This window comes from Procambarus clarkii, chromosome 1 (genome assembly GCF_040958095.1).
Source record: "Procambarus clarkii isolate CNS0578487 chromosome 1, FALCON_Pclarkii_2.0, whole genome shotgun sequence".
Lineage (NCBI taxonomy): Eukaryota > Metazoa > Arthropoda > Malacostraca > Decapoda > Cambaridae > Procambarus > Procambarus clarkii.
This window is the reverse complement of record NC_091150.1, coordinates 35,187,245-35,199,327: the sequence shown is the minus strand read 5'-3', so window position 1 is coordinate 35,199,327 and position 12,083 is coordinate 35,187,245. Positions and strand designations below refer to the sequence as shown.

At 43.3% G+C, this 12,083-nt stretch overlaps 1 protein-coding gene across 3 annotated transcripts in view; it reads left to right on the top strand.

The window, feature by feature from the left end:
- The window catches only part of LOC123766717 (sodium/hydrogen exchanger 9B2), a 31,882-nt gene that overhangs the window by 3,907 nt on the left and 15,892 nt on the right, over positions 1 to 12,083 (top strand). For all 3 annotated transcript variants that reach the window (XR_011229507.1, XM_069330532.1, XM_045756050.2), the window contains exons 2-5: positions 5,088 to 5,207; positions 8,387 to 8,506; positions 11,141 to 11,361; positions 11,788 to 12,053. Coding sequence is in view for 2 of the 3 variants with exons in the window: in XM_069330532.1 (XP_069186633.1) it covers positions 5,105 to 5,207; positions 8,387 to 8,506; positions 11,141 to 11,361; positions 11,788 to 12,053 (710 nt within the window). In the remaining variant the exon portion in view is untranslated. The remainder of the gene's footprint in view (positions 1 to 5,087; positions 5,208 to 8,386; positions 8,507 to 11,140; positions 11,362 to 11,787; positions 12,054 to 12,083) is intronic.

Here is a 12,083-nt window from a genome sequence, read left to right as displayed (position 1 = left end):
CTGGGTGAACCTTAAGAAGCCTAACAGGATTCCTGTCCCTGACGATGGGAAACCAGACACTGTATGGTTCATTGCTGACACCTCGAGGGTTCTGAGTCTAGGTAATGATTAATTACGAGGTATAGCAACTATAGACAATGTTGAGATTACCGTAGCTGAATGTGAAGAAGATCTGAGGCGTAATTGGTTGGGATCCTAAGCCACATGCTCCTAGTGTGTTATTATTTCAACCATTACCTACTCTGGTATCGCATCAAGCTCTAATGTCTCACAATAATGACAAATACCACACACACACACACACACACACACACACACACACACACACACACACACACACACACACACACACACACACACACACACACACGCGCGCGCGCGCGCACACTACCAGGGGGGGGCCTAGTAGCCTGGTAGATAGCGCGCAGGACTCGTAATTCTGTGGCGCGTGTTCGATTCCCGCACCAGGCAGAAACAAATGCGCAAAGTTTCTTTCACCCTGAATGCCCCCTGTTACCTAGCAGTAAATTGGTAACTGGGAGTTAGTCAGCTGTCACGGGCTGCTTCCACGGGCTGCACTGTGAGGGGTGAGGCCTCAGATTGGCGAGGCGTCACCAGTGGAGTCCCACAGGGTTCAGTATTTGGACCTATATTGTTTCTTATATATGTAAGTGATCTTCAAGAGGGTATAGAATCGTCCTCTCATTGTTTGCTGATGATGCAAAAATTATGAGGATTCAGACAGTGGAAGATAGTATGAGGCTACAAGATGACCTAGACTAGACTGAATGAATAGTCCACCAAAAACTTCTACTAAAGTTCAACTCGAGTAAATTTAAGGTAATGAAACTAGGTGCGGGAAACAGGAGGCCTCATACAGGATACAGAATGGGGTATGAAGTACTTAATGAAACGGACAGAGAGAAAGATCTAGGAGTTGATATCACACCAAACCTGTTTCCTGAAGCCCACATAAAAAGAATAACATCTGCGGCGTATGCGAGGCTGGCCAACTGCCAACCATCAGAACTGCCTTCAGGAACCTGTGTAAGGAATCCTTCAGACCCTTGTACTACCACATATGTAAGACCAATCCTGGAGTATGCAGCCCCTGCATGGAGCCCGTACCTTGTCAAGCACACGAAGCTGGAAAACATTCAGAGGTATGCTACTAGACTAGTCCCAGAACTAAAAGGCATGGGTTACGAGGAAAGGCTGCGTGAAATGCACCTCACGACACTGGAAGACAGAATAGTAAGGGGAGACATGATCACTACCTACAAAATTCTCAGAGGAATTGAGCGGGTAGATAAGGATAAAATGTTTAACAAGAGTGGTACGCAAACAGAGACACAGGAGACTGAGTACCCAAATGAGCCACAGGGACGTTAGAAAGAACTTTTTCAGTGTCAGAGTAGTTAATAGGTGTAATGCATTAGGAAGTGATGTGGTGGAGGCTGACTCCATACACAGTTTCAAATGTAGATATGATAGAGCCCAATAGGCTCAGGAACCTGTACACCAGTTGATTGACCTTTGAGAGGCGGGACCAGTGAGCCAGAGATCAACCCCCGCAAGCACAACTAGGTGAGTACACACACACACACACACACACACACACACACACACACACACACACACACACACACACACACACCTACCCTCCCTCCCTTCATCCCCCCTCACCCCATGCACCCCCAGCCTCCCAATACCCTGGACTTCTTCCTGCCCCAAGCAGGCCCAGCAAGATCTAAGCCCTCCATCCTCCACCTCACCTCCACCCAAACCCCTGTTAACTACGCCACAAGAGGACGAGAACTCCATGAACTCCACGAACTCCACGAACTCCACGAACTCCACGAACTCCACGAACTCCATGAACTCCATGAACTCCACAAACTCCATGAACTCCACGAACTCCATGAACTCCACGAACTCCACGAACTCCATGAACTCCACGAACTCCATGAACTCCACGAACTCCACGAACTCCATGAACTCCACGAACTCCATGAACTTCATGAACTCCTAAACATACAGCCACTAAACATCAGACTACAGCACCAAGTCATCAGGGTGTGGAACACCATCGAAATGTTAGAGGACCCAATGTTTGACATGTTTCTCCAAGATGAGACGCCCCGCTCCCACAGCTGGTGGCCCAAGATGAGGCGCCCCACTCCCACAGCTGGTGGCCCAAGACGAGACACCCCACTCCCACAGCTGGTGGCCCAAGATGAGACGCCCCACTCCCACAGCTGATGGCCCAAGATGAGACGCCCTGCTCCTACAGCTGGTGGCCCAAGATGAGACGCCCCACTCCCACAGCTGGTAGCCCAAGATGAGACGCCCCACTCCCACAGCTGGTGGCCTAAGATGAGACGCCCCACTCCCACAGCTGGTGGCCCATGATGAGACGCCCCGCTCCCACAGCTGGTGGCCCAAGATGAGACGCCCAGCTCCCACAGCTGGTGGCCCAAGATGAGACGCTCCACTCCCACAGCTGGTGGCCCAAGATGAGACGCCCCACTCCCACAGCTGGTGGCCCAAGATGAGACGCCCCGCTCCCACAGCTGGTGGTCCAAGATGAGACGCCCCGCTCCCACAGCTGGTGGCCCAAGATGAGACGCTCCACTCCCACAGCTGGTGGCCCAAGATGAGACGCCCCACTCCCACAGCTGGTGGCCCAAGATGAGACGCCCCACTCCCACAGCTGGTGGCCCAAGATGAGACGCCCCACTCCCACAGCTGGTGGCCCAAGATGAGACGCCCCACTCCCACAGCTGGTGGCCCAAGATGAGACGAAATGTGTATCAGTAATCCCAATCAAATTGCCCTTTAACTTATCAATCAAAAATGGATCTAAATTATACAAATCACTACTAATGTTCAAATTACATGATTTTCTAATCTGTATAAGAGCAGGTTCAATAATGTTTATATTGAAAATACTTTTACAATTCGTTATTGAAGAAGCCCTTTCCCAATCAATTTGGTGAGAGCTTTCTGATAAATTCTGAAGAAGATGAATTATGAAATACGAAAGTACTTCAGGAAATTTCCTATCTTAATCCTTCCTCCATCGTCTGACATTGATATATATATATATATATATATATATATATATATATATATATATATATATATATATATATATATATATATATAAATATATCAATGTCTCTCCTCTCTTATCTCTCTTCCCCTCTCCACCCATCTCTGTATACATTTTCTTCAGTCCTCCATGGACTTGATGGGAGATTTGTTAAGCATATAGTTCAGGGATTTATTGAACAATCAACCACACAAGGTGATTGTAGTGCTTTCAAAATGCTAAGTGGTCTGCTGTGGAGAGTAATTACCATATGACTCACAGACAGTCATGGGTTGTTCAGCAACTACCATATCTCTCGTGAGCACGGATTGGGTAGGAACTGTCACCTGAAATATTGAAGTTTCTTATCTTCTCAAACATTGGGTGTTTAGTGAGAGGTCAGAATATGTGTGTGATGATTTCACATATTTAACGTGTGAAATATGGACACGTGTTCAGGTCTGGTGGACAACACCCTGTACTCAGGGCGGAGATCTGCTTAAGAGAATGGGTTGGGCACTACTACATAATTAGTCCTATTATCTATTCTCTATCCATGGTTAGGCTAGGTTAAGGCTACTTTAGGGTTATATCTTGAGGTTATCTTGAAATGATTTCGGGGCTTAGCGTCCTCTCGGCCCGGTCCTCGTCCAGGCCTCCTTTTTGTTACACATCCCCAGGAAGCAGCCCGTAGCAGCTGTCTAACTCCCAGGTATCTATTTACTGCTAGGTAACAGGGGCATCAGGGTGAAAGAAACTCTGCTTATTTGTTTCCGCCTTCACCGGGGATCGAACCCGGAACCTCAGGACAACGAATCCGAAGCGCTGTCCACTCAGCTTATTAATTTTTGGTTAAGGTTACTTTAGGTTAAGGTTTGGTTAGGTTAGGTTTCATTATGTTTGATTATGTTAATATGGTGTATTATTGACAATAACATGAAATATAAAATTCGAAAACTATATCAGTGTGCCTGAGAATTACATATAAAAAAAATTCTTCAAAGAATATGTTTTCAACATGCACTTGTTATATTTTAAACCAACGATTTAAAATACAATAACATTAAAACTTGAGAATAATCTCCGTTTACAACAAAGGTTTATTTGCCAGTTTGCATGTAGACTGTTACTGGAACCATAATATGTTTTCATATCATCATAAATATCTAGATGATATTTATGATGATATGAAAACCATAACTATCCAGGTTATGGATAGTTATAAACCATAACTATCCAGGTTATGGTTTGAAAGGGGGGGGGGGTTCTCATGGTAATGGATTTGCTATGAGGGCATGAGGGCAGTCTCATACTGCTTCTCACACAGTGGTGTGATGTAGCAATAAGAAAATAATTTAGAGACAATGAAGTAACTTGAACCTGCATTCTGGTAATTCCTAGATAACTGCCTCAATCCACTCAGCCGCAATACCTCAAAATGGTCTTCTCGCCGATATATCATGCTACTGTGAGTTGTTTATGATCTGAAGGACGGGTGTAAGGGTGTGGATACCATTACCCGCAGGCCAGAGTGTACGCGGGCCCATCATAAAATCCTGGTTGGCTACCAGCTCAGGCCTCAAGAATCTTCCAGTGAATCTAATAGACTTCCAGGTTGATACGTTTTTGTCCTGTCTGGGAATCACCAGAACGCCGGTTCGAGTCACCCATTGCCTCAAAATAATTCTCTCATATATTGCATGTGTTAAGGACTGCTGGACATATATTTCATATGAGGTACATGTAAATTTCTTTTTATCTGATTTTTATTCCTATTCAATATAATGACATTGTATTGGTTTACAGAGAGCAATCACACTAACGTCATGTGTCAGTGAGAACATCCCAAGGTGTGCTTGGGAACACCCACCGCATAGATTCGAACCCTCATCACGGCTCCTACGGATTTTTCTCACTGTATTGGTTGATAATATTGAAACTTGAGCCACTTATAATTGTGAATAACTGTATTAACTTGTGACTGGATTTACAGGTGACTGTTGCAGAGACATGCCTCACAAGAAAGGTCAACAGGAAGTCACAACACACAAACCAACGGGTTTGCTGTTGTTGACATCGCTCAGCAAGCATCAGACATCATCAACAGCCTCATGTTAGTCGCATTTGTTTCTCTGCGTTCTTCAGTTTTATATTATTTTGTGTAAAATATTTTTAGACACTTCCGTTTCTATCGGAGTTTTTATTCTAGAAAATCTTAACAATATATTAAGGATTTAATTAAGGATTACGAGATGTTTAACGTAATTTGAGGATTTGTTTGTAATTTTTGGAATCAAATGTTTTTTCGATAGTTATAACAATAATTCAAATATTAAGCGTAATATAATAAATATTGCCAGGGACAGTTAATGCACATTTGTTACAATGGATATGAACTGAATTATAGTTTAAAATATAATGATTATAAAATATTATAATAATTATTTTCCAGATGACTTTTTTTTATTAAATTATTTATTATATATAATCTTAATATGTATAAATTTTCTTTTCAAATATGTGAGTTTAAAGATGATTTTCTGGTGCCTATAAAATTTCCATTTAATTTTCAGATTTTCAAGAAGGGTGAGTATTTGGGATTTGAGAATGTTTCAATTTGTGTCCATTACCTTATACTCTCATGTTATGTATGTTATCATATTGTTTAATGTGGATAAGTTATATATTTGTGTTGAACAAAAGGTGAATAATGAAGTACGGTTGTCACAACAACAATACCATGTGCCATCCAAACTTGTCTACCACTAGCTCTTATATCCACACTCTACCCTCACCCACACTCTACCCTCACCCACACTCTACCCTCACCCACACTCTACCCTCTCCCACACTCTCCCCTCACCCACACTCTTCCCCAGCGCCGTGTTTACATTCAACTTCTTATGTTCATTGAAAGCTTCAGCTTGAACTTCCCACCGGCTTAGGTCTACATAGAAAACGGAACCATGAGCGCAGTGCGTTTAAGGGCTAACTATAGCGCTTGCTACATAGACATCTCGTTCTGAGTAGCTAAATCTAAAACAACAACAACGTAGTGGGTTCACAACTGATCGGACCTGAGTCCCATTCAGAGGCAGAGTCACCTGACGCCTATGTAAATAGGCATCGTGGAGTCAATCAACTGTTGTGGGGTTCACCCTGGATTGCTGGCTTAGACCCAAAGGGGATTCTAATGACTCTAAGAGGGCTCCCGTTTCTAATAAGGGTAAACTAAACTATATGTAGTTTAATACAGTTTAGAGTCGTAAGGCAAAGTCCAACAGTATGGCCAAGCCACCGACCTCAAAGAGGTTACACTGGTGAAGGAAGATAACAAAAGTTAATTCAAAATAATAATTTAAAAACAAAAAAAGGCGTGTCCGGTGTTTATTGTGCAATGACCTTTACCTTGTGTGTATATATTGGAGAGATAGGCAGTGTGGCAACACTTGCATCATCATGATGCACACATATGCTCATGGGACTATCACTGGGAAGAACGGTGTTGGCACTCTGCTACTTACACACTTCATGGCAGCACCTTTGTAAGCGCACATTAATGACGCTATGTCAAAAGACACCTCGAACACTGTTTATGTAGGACAGACGTAAAGAAATCTAACCTACAAACGTAGGTTAGATTAGCATTTTAAAAGCACTACAATCACCTTCTGTCAATAAATCACTGAATTATTTGCTTAATAGATCTATAACCCTGTCCATGGAGGACAGAAGAAAATGTATATATGCTGGTTAGCATTGTAAATCTGCGGCTACGTTTGTGGTAGAAAATAATAATTAATAATAATAATAATAATAATAATAATAATAATAATAATAATAATAATAAACTTCATGGCGTGAGTAGGAAGGCTGCAAACTATTATCCTTGTATAAAGTCTACTAAAGCGGTGTAAACAGCAGAATTCTCAGCAGTTCAGCAAGAAATCCGCTCTACTCTCAAATAAGGTTATTATGACCCTTGACCTCTTGCTCAATGACTGCTTGTGAGGTCCCTTCATGACTGAGGTCACCAGCAAGGTGAACTGTCTCTCCCACAACACAGCCATGTGTCAGCGTGGATGGTGTCAGCAAAACCTTCCTTCCCACAAGTAACGCCCTACCCTCCCAAAACCACACTCCTTCCCACAAACAAACGCCTTCCCACAAGCGCACCTTTACTTTGTCATCGCTACAGACACTACGTGAGTAACACAAGGCAGTGTACACCACGACAGACTAATAAATATGTACACAACCTCTGTCAGATCAGCCTTGGACTATGCAGCGCTGGCATGAAACCCAAATCTTGAGAAGTATATGAAAGAAATTGAGAAAGGTGTTGGTGGCGCAGTGGTAACATATACTTACCCCGTGTCTCGTGAAAGCTGTGGTCCTGGGTTCGAGCCTTGGCTAGGGAGGTTTGACTAGGTACCAATCCTTTATTGTACGCCTCTGTTCACACTGCAGTGATTGAGTACCTGATTGTTAAATGATTGGCAGGTATGAGGGCAAACAAGTGGGTAAGGATTATCATGGTCTAAGGGAAGAGAAAGCCCTCAGCCTGCTAACTGGAGTCAGCAGTCGTCTGTTCCTGTACCTCCTGTAAAAAAAAAACAGTTATAGAAATTTGCCTTTTAATTCCTGATAAGGATAATAGCCAAGATGGGCGAAGAGAGAATACTCCACACGAAGGGGAAGCCTAACACGAGGACACAGGTGGGTGTAGGTCATACAGGTGGGTGTAGGTCATACAGGTGGGTGTAGGGAGATGTACGGAGCCACAGACACGCAGGTGGAGGGACAAACACAAAGAATACTCTGGATGGAGAATATAGTGAAAGCCGCCTCCACTGACAGAACATTTAAGATCAGATATGACTGAGCGTTAGACAAACCCACCTGTTGATGCTCAGGTATCACATGCCTGATACCTGATGCGATATCTGATTGCTAAATAGAGGCGCTCAAGACTTAAATGACCTGGATTACTGGTAAACTCGTTCCTCCTCCTCCACCCTATTTCGTCACCCGTCTCTTTCATTCAAACGTATTCATTAAATTAACAACAAATAATTTAGTGCACGAATATTGATGTTGTTGATAATTGCAGTCATCCTGCGAGCGAGTAACTCACCCCATCGTACTCACACATATTTTACTCACCTTACCTTGAGGTTACCTTGAGGTGCTTCCGGGGCTTAGCGTCCCCGCGGCCCGGTCGTCGACCAGGCCTCCTGGTCGATAACTCAACATAAAAATGCATAATATTTATAAAGGCATTCTCTGCAGTCCCAGAACCTATTGAGTGTACGAAGTTCAGGACTTTGTCGCGCTACCCGGACTCCCCCACCACGCCCGACCCCACGCCTGCTCAACGCACACGCCCACACCATAACGAGGCTCACAAAGGTTAGTTAACAAATGCATAAATAGCAACTTAGTGTAAGATAAGGTAATTATCAGCAAAGCTTAAATTACATTCTTTAGAAAGGTGAAGAAGAAATAGGGGCGATATGATAGAGGTGAATATAACATGACGAAGGGGGATATTAATAGCCTATTAAAAGCATCAACACGAGACAGAACACGAAACAATGGGTATCAATTGGATAAGTTTTTAGATTTAGGGAAAAAAAAGACCTGGGTAAATACTGGTTTGGTAACAAGGGTGAACATGAGATACATGATAGTTCATACTCTGTGGTGCTTCCCCTTTTCTACATGCAAATGGCTGATGGCGGGTTTCATTCATTCCTATGCTTAATAAACGATCCTTGACCTGACACTATAAATATATAACTTCCCGATAAGTAAGGGGAATAAATAGGACCTTCTGAATATTAATGGAGTAACATTATTGATGTGTGTATAAATGGAGAAGAAAGGGGATATTAATAGGAAATGGGCCTACTGAAGTTCATCATCTAATAGCGTCAGTTGATGTTCTGGTTAACATAGATTGGAAGTAAATAGGAGATTTAAATGCAAGGGAACTATGACTGGCTTGGTGTAAAAATTTGAGAAAACCTCGGGGCCTATGACCAGCTTTTAATCCCCTTGAACGTGCCTGTGCAGGGTTGCTGAGGGGCTAGCTGGTGACGTCATTGACCATTAGCGATGCCCGTGCAAGGGTCACCAGGGTAACGAAATTTGGCTATGACAGGACCCGGCCTTTTAATCCCCTTGAACAAAATGGCGGAACCTGGGAGGGTACCTTTTATCTCACATGTTGGAAAATTACATATGTTTGAACGGAGAGGACGATAAATGCATGAAAATATTAGGAGACTACGAGGTACTAATGAATATAAATTTAAAAACATACCCTGGGCTAGAGCCAGCCGTTGGAAAAATTGAAAACACCCCTGTGACTATGGCCGTGCGTGGGAAAAAGCAAAACGCGCGGGCATAGGCCTGGTTTCCACTACCACTTGAGCAAGTGCTAAGCCATTGTGAGTATATAGTACTTGGAAGGGATAAGAGGGACAGAAAAGGTGGGATGTGACGAGGAAAGGAACGTCGACCTGGCGGAAGCGTAGAGGTACCGACCAGTCCTAGTGGTTGGGTGAGGGCTTACTTAGTATCAGTTGTTCCACTCATTTTATATATGTATGAATTCATGACATGTTGTAACCTCTATAGAGTTTAATTTTTATGCTTTCAATTTAAAAATTAATTTAGAGTGATCAGATGAGGGTATGAATTTATCTAGAGGTTATAGAGTAAAGAACATTCCAGAGTTCTTGTGACGTAGGTATCCACGCTTATGGAGAACATCTCTAAAATTCAACTGATCACAAAATTCTTGTCAAGACTGAAAGTCAAATAAAATGCTGGTTATCCATCTATATATTTTACCTCATTGTCGTTTCCTCGAGGGGAGGGGGGGGGGCCCTGTTGGGTCATTCTCTCGCGCACATTCTCCCGCCTAAACCGAAGCATCAACAACGCCTGGGGAAGCAAAATGGCAACGTTTGGGAGGCTGTTTCAGCTCTTCTCTCTGGCACCGCTCCTGTGCCAGGTAAGTTACGGGTTCACCATCGCCTGTGCTACTTGGAACTTGTTCCGAGTAGCTGAATCTATAACAACATCTCTCTGATGACACTCATGCCAGATGGTAATTCAAATATCTGTAGATGATTCTGCGTGAAACGTTTTTTTTTTAATGTTATACCAGAGTGAAGAAGAATCGCGGGTTCAGATCGATATTAACTATTTATCTATATGTAGTTATGAAGGATGGATCTACCTGCCTCTTCACCTTTGGGTATGTGGCGTAACCTACTCTAAATTCTCCACGAATCTATCGTTTGTTCCTTTATAAATGGGGAAATCAGTAGGAGCTATGAGAAAGATTCGAACCCGCACATTTGATACATTACGTTAATGTGATTTCATTGTGCATTATAAATGAGGATTGAATTAATCTCCACTACTTCTTCGTGCAGTTTGTCCCACATGATAACCGTATGTTGATGGAGCTTTTCCTTACACCATTGTGGCTCCTTTGTTTGCTAACTGTGTCCTCTAGTTCTTCTCACTTGAAAGTATGTTCTTTAAGTACTGAGCCCGCCACAAAGCACTCAAACTGTGCCCCTTGGAACGAAGACGAGACATGCCTCACAATATACACATGACATTGGAAGGTCAGGTGCCAACCCTGTACAATAAAATGGCAACATACAGGTGTGGGAGACATGATAGGAAGGGTAAAATATGTCCCATGAAAAGTCTGGGAGCCGTAAGCACAGTGGGGGAACAGTGTAAACATCAGAGGCCCGCCATTCTTCACTCTCCTGCCAGCAACTGTAAGAAATGTCGCTGGAACAACTGTGGAGCTTTCAAGGAGCTCAACAAGTTTCTGCTGGAGTTACCGGATCAGCCAGGCTGTGATGGCTTCGGGGTGCGAAGACAAAGATCCTCTCAGACCGGACAATCACCAGGGAAGGCTGGCCGCAGGGGGTAAAACTCTCAGATATCATAAACAGGTAGTATAAATTTGTTCTTTAACAGTATTTTAAAATATATTTTGTTTCGTGTTAGGACCAACAATAATAGAAGAGATCTCTAACGGTTGGGACAAAGAACGCGATGGAAAACAACTTCCCGAGAGGAGCGAGGACTCGCGAGCAACACCCGCGCACAAGGTGCTCTCACTGTGTCAGTGTTGCAAGGCTGTGTTAAGGAGCCACCATCACCTTCCAGAGCACCCGACTCTGGCTCAACGTCTCAAGTATTACTTCACTTGCCCACCTCATGGCAAGGTAAGAGTTCATATTGTAGTTTTTGTTCTTGTTGCAAGGCAGATTACGAGGTAGTGAAGACCACCGTTTTATATACTTATTATCACTTATTATAAGAATAACCTATTTTCTTTTAAATATTGAATCAATAGAGATGTTTATAGTAGAGAAGTATTCAAATGTTTTTGTGTTTTTGGACTTGAACAGTATTTTACTAAGCAAGCTGCTCTTATGTAACATAATAAATGGGGATCACTAGAGTGAATCACGGGCAGGTTAGATATATGGTTGAATGAGTTTGGGTGGATATGAGTATCATCCACGTACGGGTCAATAGGCTTTCCTATAATTCTTCTATACTAGGCCTTCTTAAAATATAATCCATTCACAATGAATCATGTTCTTACCTTTACTGAATAATAATAAGTTTTTCCTCTATTTAATCAGGTGGGCGATTGTCTGATGTGGTTGGTGATTGGCTTTGCTATCTGGGGCAGCCTCATCGCCTTGACCGGAGACTCTGCGCTGCCTGGCGGCAACCTCTTCAGCCTGGTGGTGCTGTACGTGCTGGCGGTGGTGGTGGGGGCCGCCGCCAGCCTGGCCGACCTGCCTCCCCTGCTCGGCAGCCTGCTGGTCGGCATACTCTACAGAAGCATACCTGGAATTAATATTCTGGCGCGTAATATCGATAGATCTTGGGCAACTGCTTTGAAGTAAGATTCGTCGTGCGTTGTAAATGTTTG